At 41.7% G+C, this 23,265-nt stretch overlaps 1 protein-coding gene and 1 long non-coding RNA gene across 6 annotated transcripts in view; both read right to left on the bottom strand.

Moving 5' to 3' along the window:
* Positions 1-22,778, bottom strand: part of GABARAPL1 (GABA type A receptor associated protein like 1) — a 42,913-nt gene extending 20,135 nt beyond the window's left edge. Inside the window, exons 1-5 of one of the 5 annotated variants that reach the window (XM_081821205.1) lie at positions 22,405-22,778; positions 17,632-17,710; positions 16,466-16,584; positions 15,550-15,611; positions 7,673-7,808 (exon numbers count right to left, since the gene is read on the bottom strand). In XM_081821205.1, coding sequence (XP_081677331.1) covers positions 7,688-7,808; positions 15,550-15,611; positions 16,466-16,584; positions 17,632-17,710; positions 22,405-22,494 — 471 coding nt within the window. In that variant the 5' untranslated portion in view covers positions 22,495-22,778 and the 3' untranslated portion in view covers positions 7,673-7,687. Of the gene's footprint in view, positions 1-7,672; positions 7,809-11,687; positions 12,825-14,262; positions 15,348-15,549; positions 15,612-16,465; positions 16,585-17,631; positions 17,711-22,404 lie in introns of those variants that run through there. The other 4 variants (XM_081821207.1, XM_081821209.1, XM_081821208.1 and 1 more) reach the window with 4 other exon arrangements.
* On the bottom strand, positions 18,364-22,122 carry LOC145721723 (uncharacterized). Its single transcript, XR_014145578.1, has 2 exons — positions 20,587-22,122; positions 18,364-20,423 (listed from the first exon to the last, which is right to left on the bottom strand). It is a non-coding gene; the product is annotated as an uncharacterized LOC145721723 (long non-coding RNA).
* Positions 22,779-23,265: the final 487 nt, after the last annotated feature.

The raw sequence follows: 23,265 nt of genomic DNA, 5'->3' as shown, positions 1-23,265 counted from the left end.
TTTAAAAAATTTGTACATTCTACAAATGATGTGACAAATGACATGTTCCTTCCATATTCCATTTATAACATATAATTGCAGAATAAAGAGGAAGATAAATTTTTATTTTGTCTACTGAATGAGGCAAAAAGAAATTGGATTTTAATGTAATTACGCATATTGTCTTTCTGTGTGCTCAGCCTGGAGTGCAATAAACATTTCTTAGACAATAAACTTTTGCAATTTACCAGCTTGTTGAACTTGAGCATGTGCATGTTTAATTCTCAGTGTCTTTATATGTAAAATACAGAGAGCAATGTGATCTACCTCATTGTATCATGGCAAAGACCTTATGAACTAATGCATGCAAATGCTTAATACGAAGCCAGGCACATAGTGAACATCAATTAGCGTTAACTATCACTGGAGGTTATATTTAAATTAAATCAATGTGATTCAGACTTTGTTGAAAGAGCATGGTTTCCTTCAATGTAATTGAGTTTCTTGGTAATCAGTCCTTTTTCATCATCTTTATTTCTGGCTTTGTTTGTTTCTGGTATCTGGGGCTTCAAATCCCATAAACAGACTGATAGTGAGTAAATGGGTGATTTGATGGTTTATAAATCCTTGAGCCTGAGGGGTAGTTACTAACTGAATGATTAATTTCTAGTTTTTAGTCCTGAAGTTGTTCCCTGATCTTTCTTCAGGCATTTGCATGTCTTTATATATATATATATATATATATATATATATATATATATATACTCAAGTTTTAACAGCAAAATCATAGACTACAAAGTTTTATGAAACAGATTTTCCCCTAAATCTCCTGGCTAGGGGAGTTCAGAACCATTTCCCTGATCCTTAGTAAATTGCCTGAGATTTTTGGCTACCAAGAAGTGACTTATTTGCCACAATTCTTTGACTCCTTCAGTGTGAGAAAACTAAAGCCCACCAACAGCTCACCCAGAGCAGTGGTTTTCTGCAAGGAGCCCCAGCAGCTGGCAAGCTCTTTGAAGTTCTTGCGTGAGGTATTAACACCTTATTTTAGCCCCACATACTTAGAGTAAGTGATTAGTAAATCACATGTTTATCAAAATCAACACGGAAACATTGTATTTTGAAATCATGTTCTTCTCAACTCTGGTTTATAAAACCTCTTCCGATGAGAATTCCTAACAGACCAATGTTCCACATGATAGCATCTAGACGGGCACATCCCTTCTCCTGGGGGGATGTCTCACTCCGTGACATTGCTACTCAACAGTGCTAAGCACTGACAAGGAAAATAACAGCACCCAGATCTCACACATTGTCCCATATCCTTTGTTTGATTGTGAGTAAATGAATCTTTATCTACCAGATAGTGGAGTGGATAATGTTTTGGTTGGTTTGTGAGAGGAGGGATTGAATGTGTTTTCTTGTTTATGTCCAAACATGAGGTTGAGGCAAGTAAAAATTACATTCTGTAATGTGTTTTAGTTAATATTTAAGCATTCCAGATTTTGTTAATGTCACCATAAAACATAAAATTATAAACTTATTCTACATTAGTAAAAGAAAATCAGGACAGCATTGACATTCCAAATACAACTGCAAATATGATGGTCAACACTTTAGAGGATGTGGAGAGTTGAACAAGGAATTAAGGTCATCACTTTTCTCCCATTTTCTCATCGCTTCCATTTGACTAGAGGTTGTGAGATGGTCACCTTTCCAGACTATGGGCCTCTGCCCCTCCCCCACCCCCTCACCTCCCTCACGCTCTCTCTCAAATAAATAAATAAATAAATAAATAAATAAATAAATAAATTCTTTTCCACAACAGAAAGTTAAAGAATACAAAAACACATTTTTCTCCCTTGGTCACTGGGTACAGAGGATGTGTCTGAAGGATGCTCTACTAAGCAAGTCATAGCACACAAGATCATGACATGAATCTGAGCAATAAACATGAGGGGAAAAAGACACTCAGAAAGTAGAAGTGAGCATCCTAGAACACCTTGAAGCTTCACCCTTGGTAATTTTCTTCTAAAGCAAATTACAATGGTGAAGCTAAGCAAAGAAATTTAGCATTAGGCAGAAGGTTTTGAGAAAGAGAAGATGTAGCAAAAAGACCTAATTAAAAGTGGAATATGTAATATAAAAAGTGATATTTGTTGTGTATTTTCCAAGTGACAAACACTTTTCATGTAGTAAAATATTGAACTTTTCATGTAGTAAAATATTTAACCCGCACAACTACTCTATGAAGTAGATGCCCTAGTTATCCCCATTTGTCAGATGGAACACCTAAATGCAGAGAGCATGTATATTTTGCCCAAAGTTTTACAGCTAGGAAGTGGAGGAGCTGGGACTTGAATACCAGCAGCCTGGCTTTGGAACCTACGTACATGACCTCAACTACACCAGCCATGGCCACCACAGAAGAGGTTGGGTCCAGCTGGCAGACCGCTCAGTACCTAAACACTCCTCTCTGACTTTATAGTTACTATTCCAGAGCCTTGGATCAGGGTGTCTAATTACATGCACATAGTTGATGTTAAGCCACAGAGCCTCCATGGTCACTTTCCAGGATGGATAAATGATGCACAAGAAACACCTACAGTAGATTGTTTACATGACTATGTGATTTCATAATCTTAGGGGAAGCAAATTAATTCACTTAAAATTGACAAAATTAAAATAAAAGCTTTATTACAGAGGTTGTATTGCAGTAATGCTAGAAGGATAGAGAGATGGTAGATCAACTATAGACATCAGAACGCGTGATGGCACTACCGAAAAGACAAGAAATGGCGGAGCTGAATTGGTATCACCCCCCAGAGAGCGGGTCATGCTTTTAGAGTCTTTTTCCTGGACAGAGAAAGGAATTCTCCAGTTATCTTCACAGTACCTTGGGTTCTTAGAACTCATATGCCTAGAGATTAGTTGTAGGAGTGCCTCTGTTTAGTACCAAGCTTGCTTGCTATATAATAGATATTCTTTGAATATGTTAGCTGTCCTGTATTCCCCTGCCTATCCTCGGCCACTGGCCCAGAGGAAGCCTACTTCAGCTGCATGCTACTAAATAAATATCTTTAGATCTTGTTAAATTATGCTAAAAGTTAAGTGACAAGCTACAGCAAAAACAACAGGAATAAAACAACAGGGAAAATCTTTGGCAACGGCTCATCTGCCTGCGTAGTCAAGCATTCCAGAATTCCTGAGCTTCTTGAACAATTTAGCAATAATTAGGTGAGTGCCCAAGACACACTTTAAAAATTCTGAAGGCCTGAGAAGGTGGATGAACTGGAAAATTCTCAGGCCCAGAGACCACAAATGTGAATTTCAAACCACTCATTGTTATCCTTTGTCAGATGAGATTCACACAATTGTAATGAAAGGAAAGGTCACTATAATCATATGTTAAGGTTGGAAAATCCCCCTAATTTTGACCCCAAATGGACTGGCTCTGTCTCATTTCAACAAATTTGAACTCATCACTATGTTTGTTAAACTAATGTTGTATGCTAGATTATTTTGGTTCTAGGCTAGGATGTGTCTGGTTCTCTGGTATGTGTTCCACATATTTGAGTCATTAGGTCAATTAATTGCTCCCCTTTTTTCACATATTCATCTTATTTAACAGGCGTATCTATTAAATTTCTTTCTCATTGAGATTCAAGTGAAATTATCTGCTTAGGTTAAATTCAAGAGTGTAAACTCTTACTGTTTGCTTCTCAATTCATATATAGAAAATTGAGGCATTCCTTCTAAAGAGATATTGTTACTTATTTAATATTTACTGCTTGCTTATCAGCATAGTACCTGACACTTAGTAGCCACAAATTAAATATTCAAGTGACAAAATGTATGAATGAAAAACAGATGTGGCCTCTGTCTTCAGGGAGACTATATTATTCCTAATGAAAGAAATTATAGGGGTGCCTGGGTGGCTCAGTCCATTAAGTATCTGACTGTTGGGCTTCAGCTCAGGTCATGATCTTAGGGTCCTGGGATCGAGCCCTGCGTCGGGTTCCCCGCTCAGCACAGAGTCTGCTTTGTCTCCCTCTCTCTCTGCCCTTCCTCCTGCTCACTCTCTAAAATAAATAAATCTTAAAAAAAAAAAATTACAAAATCTAAGTAAAAGGCAAAAAAAAAAAAAGTTCCAATCAGTGTTATAAATGAAACAAAAAAGGGTTTGAGCTTCAGAGCAATAGTGGAGGGACGGACAATCACTAATTGGGTGATGAGAGATAGCAGTAATTAAGCCAAGACAAAGTGTGAGGATGAATGGGACATACAGAAAGCTAAGGGAGGAGCAATTCAGTAAAACATACCAGCAAGTACAGAGCCCTGAGACAGGAAATTGGTTAGTATAGTTCCAGAAACAGATGCAAGACCACTATGGTTTAAGATTAATTAGTGAGAGGGCAATGGGCATATGACACATGCTGTTGGAGAGATAAGCAGAGGGCTACATCTCTTTAGATTTGGACATTATAAAGAATGTTACTTAGATATATATTTTGTGGCTGCAGAAGTCTTTTTATTTTTTAATTTTTATGTTGTTTGCCTTTTTTTTTTTTTTTTTATGGCAATACCAAAATGCGTTTCTGGTCTTTGTATCCTTATATGAAAGCTTAATCTCTAAACAAACAAGGAGTAGAGTACATTTGGAAAAAAGATGCTAAAAATGTTTATTTCTTTTTCTTTTACCTTCTTTCCCTGCCTCACCCTCTGCTAGCCACCTTAGCATGGGAAGTTCTTCATTAGCTTCTAACCCTCTATAAGTGGAGGAAATGAGGGCAAGGTCAGTTCGAGAGACATTTAAAGAATTTATAATTGGCACCCGTTTTTTGAATTGCCACGATAGTCTACAAATAAAACTTCACCTTTTACAGAAGCAAATACTTTCAGAGGTGTAAAAATCAGAGTTGAAACTAAGCATTTTGCTTTTTCCCCTTATAAATCTTTATTGGTCTTCCATTTTTTTTCTACCTCTTAAGCAGCTCAAACAACAAATGAGGGAACAAATTTATGTGACATTATTTCCTTTTAACTAGGCCTCTATTTCCTTCAGCAATTGAGTTCTTAGATATACATCACTGTTAATTTTTTCAGCAGAAACATTTCCATGTGTTTGAGATAAGAGTGTTGGTATTTATCTAGATTCTGAAAGAGATACCGGAGTTGGAATAACAATTTAAAAATGTGTAATGCATCTCCCTCCTTTGGGAAAAGATTAAAAAAAAAGTTGACAGTAAATGAACAAGATGATGTCTCATATTTTTGTCTAGTCCTAAGATTATATGGCCTTTGATTACGGTAAGGTGGCACACTCTTTATTAGTGAAAATGGGAAAATGATAACCTCCACCTTTGGCAATCGACTGCATTGAGTTACTAAGTGATCTGGCCCGCCACCTTGTGGCCATAAGTGTTCATTACATATAAACACGTCTGGACTCCCTTGCTGTGACAGAGTTGAGGATAAGGATGCCTTGCAAGTTAGTTCATCAAAGTCTTTCGGTCAGATCAAAATGGCATCAAAGCCACTGCTGACAGAAGACAGGTGACTTATTTTCTTAAAGATGTGCAAGAAGCCTCATGCTATAGCCTCCATTCGTCTGTAGCAGAAATCAAATTCACTAACTAAAATTGTCTTAGGGTCTGCGGCACTGCAAGAGTTGGAGAAGGAAATATGGATCTGGCAGGAATTATTCTGTCTGTTACATAGAAGAAAAATTAAGCAAATTCAGGAGAGAAGTTCCTAGTGCCAGAACTGATATCGATGTGTTGTGCAACAAGCGCAGCCCAGTGAATTGTTCACAACCCTGACTAGAGATCACTTGAGGGGTTTGTGAAAAGTAAAGATGCTTAGACCCTCCCCGTGTCCTTCCCAGGAGTGATGCTGAAGTGGGGCCCTGGTATGAGTGGTTTTTAAATGCTTGCCACTTGAGCTAATGGGCAGCCAGAAATGGAAACAGCACGTCCCTTAACCCCATTCAGTAGGATGGATGGTGATTTCAATTCAACATGGTTATAAAGCCACAAGTCATTTTGTTCAATGATATACAAACAAAATCCCCTACATTACAGCAGATTGTAACACACCAATATTACCTAAGTTTTCAAAAAAGATTAGAAAATGAAAAGAAACCCAAAATATAACTTTTTAGAACTTCCTTGAATAGGCTCCAATAAATCTGTTCTACAAAGAAAGTATCCCAAATGAGTCTCCTGGTCTTCACTCCTTTTGGGGCCTAGATATATCGTATTGTGGGACATTATTATGCGAACTGTGAATTTCTCTCGTTCTAGGGGACGTGTGACACTTTACCTAGTGGTTCCAGAGATTTCATCTACATACATAAAGCCTTGTTTAAAATGCAGGGGCATCTGGATGGCTCAGTCGTTAAGCATCTGCCTTCGGCTCAGGTCATGATCCCGGGGTCCTGGGATCGAGCCCCTCATCAAGCCCCTCATCGGGCTCCCTGCTCAGCGGGAAGCCTGCTTCTCCCTCTCCCACTCCCCCTGCTTGTGTTCCTTCTCTCGCTGTCTCTTTCTCTCTGTCAAATAAATAAATAATAAATAAATAAATCTTTTAAATATATATATATTAAAAATAAATAAAATGCAGTTTTCTGTATTTACCCCTCAGAAATGCACATTAGTAAGTTTGGAGTAATAAGGAGAAATCTCCGTTTACCTAACAAGCAATCCGGAGATGCAGGTAGTTTCATGCATCTCAGAGAAGCTTTGCTTAGCGATATTGCAACTTACTAATTCACCAAGGGCCTGGAAGTGTGTACAATAAGGTAAGAGATGTTTTTATATTTAATTTCTACTACAGGGGTTTCCAAAGTGTGGTTCTTGGACCAGTAGCATCAGCACCACCTGGGAATTTCTTACAGAAATGCGAATTCTAGCCCCCTTCTGGACTTATGGAATCAGAAACTCATGGTGAGGCCCCAAAAAAGTATTTTAACCAGCCCTCTCGCTGATTCTGATATACTCTTAAATTTGAGAACCACTAGTCAAACGATCCCATCCTCCTTGATGGCTTTTTGGTGTAGCTTCTCCTTGTTCTTAGAATTTTTTTCTCATCCTCCTAACACATCTTTAGGAAGGAAGCATGCCCCATGCCTGTATATCAACCTGTGGGGAAATCCATGGTATTTGAAATTACAAGACCTGGTTGGGAATCCCAACTCTTGTCAATTACTAGGAATAAAACCATGCATAAATCGTTTTACTCTCCGAGTGAGTTCCTCATTAAACATTAGAAAGAAAGGAAACGTTTACCCAGTAGAGTCAAGAACTTTGATTGAAGCTTCACTCTTTTGTCAGCTGCAGTTGGCATTACTTGTAATTTATAGATGAGAAAACAGAGACACAGAAGACTCAGAAAGGTGAACATGTTTGCCTTAGCCAGACCCATTGGACACAAACCCTTTGACAGTGTTTCTTTATCTGCAGAATGTGGATAATGACTCCATGAGTTTGTGGTAAGAGCTAAATAAGGCACTGGAATTTTAAAAGACTTGTAAAAGGCAAATATTATGTTTGTATTTATTATCTTAGTAGCATAGTAGGTTGGGTGGAATCAGCACACCCAAATCTTCAGCTGAGAAAAATCAATAGCTAATAAAAGAAAAGATGAAACCAGAGGCTCCATCCAGCCAGGTGATTTGGTCATTTGATTCCCGGGTTTCTCCCCTGACTCAGGCATCCCAGGTGACCTGGAGTGGAACAGGTCCAGTTCTGCTGTCAGACAGTGAGGGGAGAGGCCTTGCCCAGAGAGGAGCACAGAGACACCGTTTCTGTCTTTTTGCCATGAAGGGCCTAGAACAACCATTACAAAGAACAGCCTTCAATTTTCAGGTGAGCTTTGGTGATGAGAATCCTGCAGCTATTTTCAGGAGCTTTAAAAAAAAAAAAAAAAAAAAATTCTCTGCCTGCTTCTCTCTCTGCTGATGTCATGCTGCGGTCCAAAGCATGAGAGCTAGACAGGCCAGCGCCGTCTGCAGGACATGCGGCGTATGTCCTTCAGGGCTGTAGTGGAGGGGACTGGATCCCTGAAAGAAACGCTTGCAGATGGGTCTCACCACAAAAAGCCAAGTGTCTTCTCCAGCATCCTAAGAGGAAATGCAGAGCAACACAAACTTCTGTCTGCACTACTGCAAATGCTACTTTTTTTTTTCTTTTTCCTCCTATTGGGTGTTCTTCGATATACTTCTCTCGCCAAATAAATGCATTTCTAATTTCATGTTTTGAGTAGAAGACGAGTAAAACCAGATGATAAAACCATGGTTAATATTTTGACTCTTCATGTTTGTTTGAGGGACAAATTATGAAGAACAAGTAGGATGAGGTAAGTACTTAAATATCTTGTAAAGAAATATTTAGAGCTCTCTATATAAGCCTATTAGTTCTGTTTCTCCAGAGAAACTTGACTAATATAGAGGGACAGATATTCTAGATAAATCTTTGGAAGGTCTTGAGGTTACGAGGATCTTGGTGAGCTTGAGGGACTAAGCGAGCCACCAAAGCGACAGCACAGACTGCAAAAGGCAGAGTAACACTAGCTGAAGCTGGAGAGAGAGGCCAGTAGGAAAGTAACTTTGTTATACTTTGTTATACTTCGTTCTAGTTGGCTTTGAAGATTTAATTTTGCTTCCAAAGATGACTCACCCGCTAGCTAGAGAATTCTGAGGATTGTATTTAATATTTAAGATATGAAAAATGCCCAATCGGCTTTAGTCTTTATTGCTATCTTGTACTGCAGTCATTCCAGATTCAACCAAAATGTTACTCAGAGCCAGGCACTGAGATACAAAGACGAATTAAACATAATCCAGGCCTTAAGGAGAGAAACAACTAAAGAGTGACAGGATTTTAGTAACATCATAGAATTATATACAGAACTATGTCACTGGGAGGCAGACATCATTATTTCTAATTTACCAATGAGGAAACTGAAATTCATGAGGCTAAAGTCACTGGCATATTTACGCAGAATTGCAAGTAGGGCAGGAAAATCTAGTCTTTACCTTGGAGGGCCGTGTTTGTTCTTCTCCCTCTCACCTCTAACTCTCCTTCTTGCCCACTCATATTTAAGAAGGTGGGTTCTAGAGGAATTGGACATTTGGGGATTCTAAAGAAGACGAAAGAGACAAAAGAAAGCAAAGAGAAAAGACACCTAACTCGCCATCCGGGAACTAGTCTTCCGGAGCCATGGGCTGCACTCGGGAGTGGGGAAGCGCTCCTGGTGCGCTGCACAGCACTTCCGGTTGCACCGCACTTCCGGCTGCGGAACACCAGAGCCAAGGGCGTCCTCCTTGGAAGGCAGTGTTTTACGTTCTGCTTTGGGTGGCGTAAAAGCTAATGAATGGGAGTCAGTTCTGTTAATTTGTGTATACCATCTTGAATGTTTGTCTGGACATTTCATAATTATTTAGCCAAAAAAAAAAAAGTTTAAAGATTCATGATATTGATTCCAGCTCGATAAAGATGAAAAATGGTCTAGCTACTCTGCCCCACGTCTACGTTTTACTGCCTGCTGTGGAAAAGACCAACAGTACTGAGGATAAATGGAGGATAAATGGATAATCAAGAAAATCAATCCTCAAGGAGAGTTTAACAGAAAGGGGAAAAAAAAAACAAAACAACCCTCTCTTTTGTGTTTCCCATCGTCTAAGAGCTGTCTTTACAGGCATCCAGCGGAATATAGGCCGCTTCATTTTCCCGACTCATGCTCTATCCTGCAGTTGTCAATGAATGTCAGCAAAACAATGAAAACCTAAATTTTTCTGCCAGCTACGCTGTTATTGTCGTTTTAAATAAAATTTACTCCGAATAGGCAATAATGCTAATTAGTGGTTTGCAAAGGACTTATTCAATAGTCACAACCTAAGATGTAATTGTTATTATATCTGAGAGGAAAGGAAGTCAGAATTTCATTTGAACAGAAGACAGATTGGCCCTTGTCACAGAGCTAGTGAAGTGGCAGCACTGAGATTCGAGCCCTATTTCCTGCCTCAAGATCTTCTAGTAAGTTCCAAGGGGCTCCCAGAGTTCCTTGAGTGGCCCTTTTCTAATCTGTGCTTTTACGGTTAATTTAGTTCTTAGCAGAATTACCTAGTCCTCGAGCTGAAACCTTCTGTCCTATCAGAAGCTACTGTTCTTTCACTATTTTTGAGCATAAACTATGTGTCAGGCACAGTTCTGACCAGTTCATGTAAATCAGTGAACAAAACAGTTTCTGCCTTTGTGGAACTTAGATTCTTGTGAGAAGACTTAAAAAAAAAAAGTTAAGGGGTGATCTGTGCTGGGGCACCTGCGTGGTGCAGTCAGTTAAGCACGACAGCCTCTTGATTTCAGCTCAGGTCCTGATCTCAGGGTCGTGAGGTTGAGCCCCACGCTGAGCACAGAGTCTGCTTGTTGTTCCTACTTCTCCCTCTGCCCCTCTCGTCCTCCATCACTCCCCAATCCCCCGGTTTGCATGTGCACATGCTCTCTCTCTAAAACAAATAAATAAATCTTGAAGAAAAAAAAAGGTGATCTGTGTTAAGTGAAGAAACAAGCATGGTAGGAATGAGTGGGAGAGTGGCAAGTAAGTGCAGGTTGCTGAAATACTTGAGAGGGTGCTCAGGGTGGTCCTGAGATGACAGCAGAACAAAGATTTGGAGAGAGTTAGCTAATGCCAGCCCCTAAAATACAGCTTACTGTTACTTTTAGCCTCTGAACACCCAGCAAGAGGCAATCAACATGCTTTCACTGAATGATCTGAGGTAACGTTGAACCTACTTAGAAGTGTAAAAATAGAAAATGCACTTCAACCCTCCACCCAAGATCTCAAGATCATTTTATTCAAGTTTTAGGTGCTTAAGTACCTCTCAACCAAAGTCATAAAGATCTTAGATAAACACCCTGCCAGGCTGAAAACAGAACTGTCAAAACAAACTGTCCAACACGCTGTTGGTCCAACACGCTGTTGGACACACACCAACCAGAATGACTTAGGGCTTGTTAGTCACTGTTGAAGAAACAATGGCATATTGAATTGTCATCTGACTACTTCTAGGGGTGATCATTTCCTGCTACATCAAACATGGAAAATAATCTGCACGTATATTTATGAAGTACCGAAGTGTCCATAACTGTAATAATAGAAAGTGGGAAAAAATGGTCCTATGACATAACAGGACAATGAGGCTCACATCACCACAGCCTCTCACAGCCTTTGAGACAGGGACTCCTTTGTGTTTCTGGGGGTTTTTTTGTTGTTGTTTTTAAGCATGTACCAAAGTGAGAAAAACAAGCTCCATAGCCCAAGTCAGCCACAGGACCATGTGCCACAGGCCAGAGCTGACCAAACTTCACACCTAACACAGTAATATCCAGGTAAACAGAAGGGCAGGTGAGGAGGTGGGTAGCAGGCAAGAGAGAGGAAGGAAATACTTGGTTACTCAGGGTTGCACTGAAGTGACAACGTGGACTTAGAGCCACCCTAGGCCAAAATGGGCCAGTTTCTGAAAATAATTGGTGGTTTCATGCAGGGGGATAAACAAACAAACAAACACAAAACAACTATGAATGCTTGGAGCTTGTTCAAATCTGTCAGAGTAAAAAAGATCCAAAAGAAAACACAGCTATGAATAGTTAAGTTCTGTAAACACTGGGTGGAATCAATGTATCAACTCATTTATTTTCCAGAAGTGACTGAATTTGTTCGTTACAGCTGACTTGGCGCTATATCCATGTCATACCATACCTACATTTGCTTAATGATAAAAAGACAATGTAAAACTGCTTAATAAATGTAACATTTCCATAGCAACCGGCAATAAAATACTGTGTTCGAAGGGTCACTGTAACAGCCAGAGGACTGTGCACCACCCACTTTGGGGAGCACCGTTCACACTTGGCCATAGAAGCATAGCGGGAGTGGCCCAACACAGTGCACGTGCTTGCCTGGCTACCACTATGCTTTTAAGTGCACCGTGCTTTAAAGGAAGAGAACGATTCTGCACTGAGCAAGAAAAAATGGAATAAAGCAGTACAGTCTGCCATTCCGAAGTGGCATTTTTTCTAGTCGTCACCCACACAGAGCTGTACTGGGGCATGCTGTCTGGATGACAGAGGTGTTCTCTCTCTTGATGGGGGGGGACAAACTTCTATTTTTTTTTTTTTTAAACTTAGGAGTAGGACCGTATGTTTTGTCCACTGGGAAACTTGAGACAGTGAAATAAGGAACCATTAATAAATCAATCAGGACAAATGCGCATGAACCAAGGCTATCCTTGGGAAACCGAGATCTAGGCTCACCCGACATACTAGTATTTGAGATCTTTCTACCAGAGTACAGCAAAGGATTCACTCATCTCTGCTGCTGAGTCATACTGGCCTCCAAGGGAAGAATGGGCTTTTTGACACATCATTTAACCTTGGTCTCCCGAAGGAAGGATCAGGGCAAGTCAATCTTACCTGGGACATTAACCCAAGGTTAATGAAAAGACATTTCCTAAAGTGTTTTTAGTTCAAGACTGACACAATTGCCTGAGGCTACAAAGCAGCTTTAAAGCTTCACTAGCAGGAAACACAGGAGACACACTTGGGAGAGATACTGTTCACGAAAGAGCATCAGACCCAAATTACAGCACTCAAATATCTGGTCTGGCTCTGAACTTAGCTAAGTTACTCAATTTCATGGGGACGCCTGGGTGGCTCAGTCGGTTAAGCGTCTGCCTTCAGCTCAGGTCATGATTCCAGGTCCTGGGATCGAGCCCCACGTTGGGCTCCCTGCTCAGTGGGGAGCCTGCTTCTCCCTTGCACTCTCCCTGCTTGTGTTCCCTCTCTCTGACAAATAAATTAAAAAAAAAAAAAAAAGTTATTCAACTTTATGGACCTATAAAATCAGAAGACTGGTCTAAAATGGTATGAAATGTCCCACCCAAGGAGCAATTTTCCCCACCAGGAATATCCAGAGATGAGGACTGAAATAAAAGGCCACCTCGGGGAGAACCTCCAAACTTAACTACTTAAGTTTAGCAATGGCCAAGTCTTCTGCGCTACAGGGGCTGTCTGCAATGTGTACAGAGAGCTGGGATCTGCCATGTTATTTGTTAGCTTTTAAACATTCACCTGATCTCATTCCTAGCTAGTGGGTAAAGTCTATTTGTTTCAAAATATAGTTTGTATCATAATTCAAATATGAGCTTCCATTGGACTTTATCAGAAACAACACCCTGATGTTTTTCTGTCTGTACTGACAGGTGTTCATTTTTAAGGCTTTGATGTCAAAATCCAAATTCCTGCGAGCTTTCCATAATTCTCTGCGTGTTGTGCTTGTGGGACTCGGGCTTCTTCCTTTTCTCTCAATCCTGACTTAACTTTCTCAGTCAGTGCACTGGGCATGGTTTGGTGGTGGTTGGAACCCTGCCATGGATCTTTTGTAACCACCTATTTCTATCCGTCTGGTGACTGTGATATAGTCCATAAAAGTCTACAGAGATAGACACCATCTGGACACATGGCTGCAAGAGATGAAAGAGGACTAGAGATGGCCTTTAAGGTTAAAAAACAGGACTTTGTACTACTTCCTTGGTGTTTCATTGTCTCATAACTTTACACCCTCACTGCCCACCCACATTTTGGTTCCAAATGAATGAATGAGAGACTCTCATATGGTCAGAAGACATCAAGCTTGTTCTGACCCCAGGAGCCTTACCTATGTGCCATTTGCTACTCTGGGACATGGTGGCCTCACAATGACCAAGACGTGACAGAGAGAACAGGTCTGGTTGGGACTCAGAACAAAACCGGGTACAGAGAGCAATGCCTCTCCACCTTGGGCGTACAGCAGAATCAGAGGAGCTGGTGAACAACACAGACGCCTACGCTGAGATTCTGAGTCAGCTAACTCTGGGACGAGCCATAGATATCTGCACTTTTAATAAGCACACCCCCACCTTACCCCTTATAGTCTCACCCAGGCAGTGTTCCATCTTCAGCTTTGAGAAATACATAAAGCAATGACAAAGCAATGACAAAGCATTACCTGTGGAGCAGAAAAATCACACACACATCACCCACGCCCCAGGCACGCTGCCCCACCACATTCACCTCTGAACAGCAGCTCCTGGCCAGTAAAGAGCTAAGTAAACCTGTCTACGTCTGACCATGCGTGAACATTCGTTTCTAACAGCCACCCTCACTCAAAGTTTTCTGCTCAGAGTCCACACGCCATCTATTCAACATGTACGGTCAAAAAAAGCAACATCTCTGAACTCATGGCTGGTTTTCAAGGTATGCAATTATTTTATTTCCTTGGCCTGACAGCATAAACTTCATTACACAAGAATCTGCAGCTGACAGAACGGACACAGATTTCTCCCACAGGAAGGACCCTTTTCATTAGCAGAGATGAACTGAAATGTCATGTCTGAGTGCGATGCCTGCTCCCCACCCCCGCCCACATAACCCCCAAAGTGAAAATAATCAGAATCCATAGAATCCCCATGAAGTATTAAGTCATCCCCTCAAACCTGTCTAACTAGCAGCTGCAGTACATGAAAACCTAAGTCAGGAGGCAGCTGGTCATCACTTAGCAGTTCTGTGTGCCTGGGACTGAAGGGACAGCAACAAGGGAGCAAGAATCCTGGCTGAGTGGGAGGCGCAGACAATCTGTCTCACCTCATACCTGCCCCTCCCGTATATAAGACATCTCTGTCCCTATACGTGGAGCAAAGTTTGGGAAATGCTGAAGGAGTGGTTTTATAGCTCGTAATTGGAAATGGTTGTGGCTCACTGAAGTCCCACATAGGTATGGGATAAGGGGCACCAGAGAGAGAGCAGGTTAGACAGAGATGCTCAGCTTTCCAGTTTAATGCTACCAAAACTATCTTCAAAACTACACCATCTCTCATGCCCGGCCCCTGTCTTCCAGTGGTGAGAGAGCTCCATCTCAATGTCTGCCTAGTGTCAACCAGCACCACTGGGTGGCGCTGTGATGTCTTGGGATGTATGTGGGATTATGACAGGGATGGGGAGGAGTGGAGATAGGTCAGGGTCACAATGCCATAATTACAATGGGCTTCTTTTGGTCCCTAGGAATGAAAAGCCAGAAAGCAGTCCTAAAACATCCTCATCCCCTTTCCCTACCTGTCTTGTGCAAATGTCAAAAATAGAATCTCTGCCCAAAGAGGAAAGAGAGCAGGAAGTTACTAGTGGTCCACAATCATCTCTGGCCCCAACTTGCCCGCCTCCTGCCTCTTCCGTGAAGTCACACAAAAAACAATTCACAGAAATGTTGTGAAATTAAATCGTCTTCATTCCTCTATCAAAGCCAATCCAACGCCTCTGTCCTGACATACTTTCTCCCTGGGCCGAGGAAGCAGCAGAAAATATCAATTGAGCGTGTGAAAATATGATGACGGTGTGTGCAGTGTAGTGTTTCCAGATATCTTCCCCTTCTGTCTCCGCCACGGTGGGAGCCCTCCCTCTCTTTCCCCAAGTCCCACACACACCCCTCCCCCTACCCCCGAGTCCAGGTGCTCCCATCTGCTGGGCTTCCAACACTCACTTCCCATAGACACTCTCGTCACTGTAGGCCACATACAGAAAATAGTCTTCCTCATGGTTGTCCTGAGGGAAGAGACAAGAGGGAAACATCACATTCACTATCTTGAGGATTTTGAGCCTCACACAAGGTAGGTAGGTATAGGAGTCATTAGCCTCCACTGAGAAAAGAATAAAGAAGTGACAGGAATTCAACTTTTGAGTTCACAAAAAGTCTTCAGAGAGAACATCCACACGTATAGATATCAGAGATAAGAACATGACCCTTAAAAAAGCTCATTCTAGGCAAGGGGAACACAGATACAAAAAATACATATACTACAATATACACTAACAGGGATTATAGGCTATGGAATAAAAATGAGATTAAGAGATTGTTAGAATAAGTTTACACAACTCACAGGGCACAATAAGAAGGCAATACCATGTGAAATCCTTTAAGGAATAATACAGCCATAAAATCGGGTGATACAGCATGAGCAAGTCCTTTACAATAGTTTTCTCATTAGATCCTGACAGTTTACCAATTAAACCAAATGAAGTCAGCAAATTACTCTCTCCAACTGAGTTTATCAATTAAGACAAATGAATCAATTTAAAGGCTTTGCCTTGTAATTTTAAATTTCATTCTACTTAGAATTTGCAATCAGAAACAATTTCTTGCTGTTTCAATAAAGACAATGCAAGATTAGAACCCTAGAAGAAGGCAAAACTGAGAATTCAAAAAGAATGAATCTAGTAAGCTGCTCAATCCCTAGAGGCCAAGTGACATTTAATCGCCCAGAGCCTTACACTGCGATGTGTAAGGGGATACAGGGAAGTAACACCTCTTGCCCCACTTCCCAGGTGTGTTATCAACAGATCCTGGAACAAAGGCTAGAGAACACGAGACTGCATGGTGTTGTGACCAGGACACTTACCTCATAGAGCTGGCCCATGGTAGCACTAGTAGGAGGGATAGTGTTGTTGACAAAGAAGAATAAGGCGTCCTCAGGCCTCAGGTGGATCCTCTTCCGGATTAAGAAGTAGAACTGGCCAACTGGATAAAGGAAGGTTTTAGAAAAGGAAGGCAATTAGGAAAAACAAGGGGGGAAGGCCTAGAAAAAACAAAACAAAACCTCTACTGCACCTGCGCCCTTTAAAGTACCAGCTTTAGATAAAATCTCAGCAGAGCCAAATACTGTTCTATAGCTTTAGAAATAGAACGTGCAACTCAAAGAAGCCTCCATATTCCCTGACATGCCACTGAGAAGCTTATTCTTCAATCCTTTCCCACTTTACTCAATTTCAGACATACTGTTAGCATCTCCACTCAAAGCTTGAGGAAGACTTTGAGGGAATCCTACGTACATCTAGACCAAAATACTCTTTAATCGTTGTCTAAATGGGATCTGAAATGCACTTCCATCCTCATTCCCACCTTACGACAAACAAGTGATGGGGAGAGGTCTACTGGACTCCAGTAATCTCAGCATGGTCGCTCATCCCAAAGTCTGGGCAATAAGTGGGGTTCAATGCTGCACCTTCTACCAAACATTGAAAAAGTTCTAGAAGACTGATACTCAAATCTAACAACCCTGGGGCAAATACATCTACAAAATCTTTCCAGTATTTTCTGGATTCCTAGTTATTCCATTAACGATCACTAAGGTGAACAATATATTCTTTGTAATCCCAAACAGTATCTACAAAACATATTACCAAATATGAGGAGACAAAGTATTCACCTGCGAATCTCTAAAATGTAATCCGCCCTCTGACTTTCCTTTTGGAATAAACTGGTATCACAATAACAAAGCAGATTCCAAGTAGTTTAAAACACAGGCATCTGGCCATTGCTTTCAATGTTGTGCATTCTGCTGTGTCTAAATCACACAAGACTTTGTGATGGGAAATGCATAAGCGAACTGGCAATGGAGAAGAACGGCTGAGTCACTCCGGTTTGCGTCCCCCCCCCCACTCTCTGGAGAATCCCACCCACTTTCTTCAACTCTACTTCCTCTCAATCCCACAATCTCATGCACACAGGAGGTACAAGAGAGGCTCCACGATGGGAAGGAGGGCCTGGGGAGGGAAAAAGCATTACCTGTGAGGTCAGAAGGCACCAGGTACTTCCTCTTGTCCAGATCAGGCACCCTGGCCTTAGGAGCCTTCTCCACAATCACCTGGGAGGGAGGAAAGTGAGAATGAAAAATACAGAATCTAATCTAGTATTTTTCCTCCCACATCCTACAGTTGCCCTATTTGAAGTGCATTTGTCTAGACCCACTAAAATGTTCCCATTTCTGGGGCACCTGGGTGGCTCAGTCATTAAGCGTCTGCCTTCGGCTCAGGTCGTGATCCCCGGGTCCTGGGATCGAGCCCCACATTGGGCTCCCTGCTCCACGGGAAAGCCTGCTTCTCCCTCTCCTACTCCCCCTGCTTGTGTTTGCTCTCTCGCTCTGTCTCTCTCTGTCAAATAAATAAATAAAAAAAAATGTTCCCATTTCTTATTCCCCTTTACCTCTTACAAAACCTATGGGAACATGGGCTTCCTTAGTAAGATTACAGTTCTATTACTGCAACAAGAAGAGAATGGAGGGCATGTGACGAAAAGTAAAAAGAACCTTGAGTTTAAGTAATTACAAGTTACCTGTCAGGTATAGGATCTATACTTCCTCGTATTTAATGAGAGCATCAAGAGGACTGTGCATTTCCTCCAATGCTCCTGAGTACCTACTGGTTTTATTCTTTCTAATGAATGCACTTATTAAAGGTACTCATAAAATGTGGTTTAAATTTTATACTGTGTCAAAATTTTCAAGAATGACTGAAAAAAAATGTTCAAGGCATGTTTTATTAGGTCAAAGAAAGTACTAAATAGTACTGAGAGTATGAGATCCTGTAATATGAAGTCATTTACAAGAACCCATTTATCAATATTGGTTAGGCGTTGGTATTTTAAGGGATTTCAATGTCTACATTAAATATTTCTATAACACATCAAATTTTATAGAGATCATATATTTCTGTAATGAAAAGAAAAAATGAAGATATATAAAAATTAAAGATTTTATGCATAAAATTTTAAATATTTAAATAACATTTGCTTAATTTATATAATAATTACAAATTTATACTTAGTATTTATAGCTTATGTAATTTAACTAAAATTATAAATATTTAAAATCTTTTATAAAACCATCAGCTTTCGATTTTTAGCATCTGCCTTTGGCTCAAGTCATGATCCCGGGGTCCTGGGATGGAGCCCCATGTCGGGCTCCCTGCTCCGCGGGAAGCCTGCTTCTCCCTCTCCCACTCCCCCTGCTTGTGTTCCCTCTCTTGCTGTCTCTCTGTCAAATAAATAAATAAAATCTTACAAAAAAAAAAAAAAGAAAGAAAGAAAATACAATAATTCCTGATCAAACATACAATAAATGTAGAAGATTTACAGAAGCAGAAGTAACACTAGACAAGTATCCCAAGGAACTGTGTGATCTTCAACAGGTCACTTAACTTCACTGAGCCACAGCATTCCAGTGAGTAAAAGAAAACGGTAACTTTCCAACATATCTTTTACAGTCACGGTACTGATACAATAACCTTGAGTAATCCATATAATTTTATGGGAAAATGATTTGTAAATTATAAAGAATTATCTTAATATAAGGATTGGCTTCAAGAGCAGGACTTGGGGCTTGAAGCTTTTAAATGAAAGGGAACACATTAAAATAGTGAAAAACATTATTTTGTGTTTCTGGAGAAAAAGAATCCTGAACCAGGAAGACCAGAGGGACATGATCCCACTAAAAATTTTAAAATGAAAACTGGAGAAAAAAAAATGTGAATCAGAAATTTAAAAGAAAAAGTAGGAAGAGGTTCAGGGAGAGACCAGTGAAGCCCCAACAATGAGGATGGACAGGAGGCAGCAAGTTAATAAAATCAAAGGGAAAGAGAGGGAGCCTAGCACTGTGTCTCAAAGGAACCCTGAGAGCTGCCAGCTCCCATCAGTCGGAAGTGATGGAAACCACAAAAAGAGAACAGAAAAAGAGGGCAATAAAACATACTGCAGATAAGACATCCAGACAGGAGGGCAGGCTTTGGAGAGGAACAGGAAGGGGTTGGGTAATCATTAAGGCCTTGGCTTACCAGAAAATATTTTAGGTTTCCAAGAATCCCAACTCTACTCGTGGGCCCTGGGTTAGATGCTTTTCCTCTATGGTGCTCAGGTTTTTTTCTTCCGTGCAATGTGGCCTATATTCCACAGGGCCTTTTACAAAGTTTAAAGCCTAGACAATCTGTTCCTAACCACAATGTTGCAGATTTTCAATACATTGTAGCTATTAAGATACTTTAAGATCTCAAGAAACCCTCCCCTCTCGAGGTATGACACATCTATTCTTTTGGATGGTAGCTAAGAGATAAGGTGGGGCCAAACTAAAATTGAGTTATGTGAGCAGTCAGGGTACTTGATTGCATTGGTAACACCAATGGTCCAGCTGAAAGGGGCTTCAGAAATCACTTACACTAACCCTCTTTTTTTTTTTGTAAAATGGACACTTTAGGACATCAAGATTAAGGATCCTGCCCAGAACTAGAACAAAATCTCACAACTCAGAGAGCAGAGCTCTTCTTCCTGTGTCACAACTACAAAGGTCACAGGCTGAGCACCTGAGGAGCAGGTGGCTTATAAGCAGGAGGCTTATAAACTGGTTAAAAACCAACTGGAGGAACCAGGAGATCTGACTGATGGTTCTAACAGCTTACAAATTATCAGAGGTAAAACATTTTTTTTTTACATCAAACAATGAGCAGGAAAATAGGGAGGATGAGTTGAAATATTCTGGGTGAATGCATGTAAATGGCTGAAATGGGAAGGGCTCAGTTTTGAAGAAATACCTGGGAATTTTAAATTTTATTTATTTATTTGACAGAGAGAGAGGGACAGCACAAACAGGGGGAGCAGCAGAGGGAGAGGGAGAAGCAGACTCCCCGCCGAGCAGGGAGCCCGACGCGGGGCTCGATCCCAGGACCCTGAGACCACCCAGGCGCCCCGAAATACCTGGGAATTTTAACTAGATTTAGGAACAGGTACATTTCAGAGTTTGTGACTTAGGTAGAGCTACTGCAACAGAACCTCAGACCTAAGAGTTCTGAATAAATGGTAGTCATTGATGCTGTCTGGCATCATACGACTCTGACCTTTTGAGGGCCACGATGTTTTCTCTTGATTTCCAATACCTAACAGTGTGAGGTACACAGTGCCTCCTTAATCGTTTAATAGAACTGTATTAGAAACTGAGAAACGATATGGCATGGAGGATCCCACAACCAGAGTTGGAATCTCAGCTCTGCCACACACCAGCCACAGGAAACCTTTAGGAATACACTTCATTTCTCTGTGCTACAGATCCTTCATCTGTAGAACAGGATTATAATGGTGTGAGGATTAAGTGAATAAAGTCAGAGCATGTACAATACTTCCAGATACAGAGAAAACAATCAATGAAAGTTGACATTTTTAAATATTCTAAGAAAGCAGGACCGCTATCACCACAATCGGGGGAAACTTCTGAAGCAGTCACCCAAGGTCCAGAGACTGAACAGGGAATTTGCAAAGGATCATTAACTGGGTGAGTAACAGAGCTAGCTCTCCTTTTTAGCCCAACACCCTTGTGTGCAATTCCTGGTGAATGGAACAGCCCTAAGGTCTTCTTGCTTCTTTATGAAGGACTGCACGGGGTTTCTACTGCGGGCATAATGCCCAACATGCTTCCAGCAGCCGTAACACGATGAAAATTAGGTAAGGATTGAAGAGTCCCAAAGGGTACCTGCGGGTCAAAAACTGACACCAGATAATCACAATTACTTTACCTGTACATAATATGTAATCTTTATCCTAATATCCCTGCCTGAAGATAGCACAATCTGAAAGTCTCTGCTCTTCCACCTCCAAAACGCAAGGGTTGTTGTTCCCCCTACCACACTTAAAAGTCTTCTACCTTCCAATCCAGCTGCGCAGCCCACATTACAGAAAAACCAGGCAAGTGGCGGGGGAGGGGGTGATGGAAAAAGCGCCCGGATGCAGAATGCTACCTTAATGTTTCCTCTTATCTCCTAACTGCAGGCACTAATTTTAACCACATAAACCAGCTTCCAAAACGAAAAGAAAAAGGCCTCAGTCCTTCATCATTGTGTGCAGGTACAATCTGATCGAGTAAGTACCGGTGGGAGACTGGCTTCATCCATAAATGCCCCTGGAGCCAAGAATGATGAGGCAATCGGGCTGTTGCGCAGAGAACGTGACCTTGTTTTCTGGGCCAGACCTGTCTTGTGGCGCCCCCCTCCCCCCAACACACACACACTTTTCTACTTATGGAATAAAGAAAGGATCCATTGGTTTCTGAACCTTTCCCTCCCAAACCCAATGTTACGAGGGCCAAAGTCGACTTAAGGGAGAAGCACCTAAAACAGAAATCGATGGACGCAAACCTCATTGCATCAAGTTATTTCCAGAACAATTTCCCTGGTATCTTAAAGGGAACAAATGTAGGGTCCCAACCTGATCCTTCTCTCACAAAAGAGCCACATTTTGAACACCTACACATCCTCTGAATACTGCTGAGTCACTCAAACGTAGGCTCCGCTCTAAAGATGCGGTCAGTTCCAAAGATGACGGGCCCTGGGGAGATGAGTTTTAAAAGATCTGCAGTGAGAACGTCCATTCCATTGGCTGTCCTAGCAGTGAAGGGTGTTCAGGGCTCAGTCATCATAGAGACCACCCTTCTTCGGTACCTTAGGGCAGCCATCACGACTCCCCCGTTCCCCCCAGCCCCGCTAACCCCCTTCCCTCCCCCTCCCCGTTCCCCATTACACTCACAGGGACCCTGTCCGGATATTTCTTCCGGATCTTTTCTCCTTCCTTTTTCCGATACTCAAAGGGATGGTCCTCCTTATACTGGAACTTCATGATGGACCGCAGGGTTTCTAAGATCCCCGGACGGGGCCTGCCTTCCTCGCTGATGGTTGCGTCTCTCCCGTCTCCCTTCCCTCTGCCAAATTTCGATAGGTATCAGAACCGCCCCAGAAATGTCAGCTCCCGTCGCAACGCAGCTTGGCAGAGCTTTCAGAAGGGATGTCGGGTCCCCTCGGACGCAGGACAGAGTGGATCAGGTAGAGAAATCCCAGCGGCTTTTCCCGAGAGCTGGGAGCACAAAAACAACACGGCAGCGCGTTGGTATTGTGACGTCATGACGTCCCGCCTCCCCACCCCGCCCCCAGCGTTTGGACCGCGCCGGGCGGGGGGAAGGGCGGAACACGATCTATTTTCGAGGAGTTCTCTTTCAATCTAAACTTTCCTGAGTAGAGTTTATTGCAGAATGAAAATTTTTTACTTCGAATTTTATTGTGGCTGTGACACTAAAAATGATTTGAATGCAAAAAATACGTCCCAAAAATATCTTCTTCCCTCTTTCTCGCTGTTTCTTGGTTTGATCCAAAAACAAACACAGAGGGCGAAAATCCAGCTTTTTCCAGCTTATTGGGATGGGGAGTCTAGGGAAGGAAAGAATGGGGGTCCTGGAATTCCTTTGACCAGTACAGAATTGCGCGGTGCTTGCATTTTGCCCTTTGCTCCTTCAGCTGCGCCGCCAGCTCCCGGGGTGCTAGGCTGGCTCCCTCCGACCCTGACCCCTCCTTCACCACGCTGGCGTCATTTTGTTTGGGTCCTTGTCGCAGTTTG

The sequence above is a fragment of the Leptonychotes weddellii genome, chromosome 5, assembly GCF_054177405.1.
Source record: "Leptonychotes weddellii isolate Sample4059 chromosome 5, ASM5417740v2, whole genome shotgun sequence".
NCBI classification, from domain to species: Eukaryota; Metazoa; Chordata; class Mammalia; order Carnivora; family Phocidae; genus Leptonychotes; species Leptonychotes weddellii.
The sequence above is the reverse complement of the archived record's forward strand: the minus strand, read 5'-3'. Positions and strand labels throughout refer to the sequence as shown.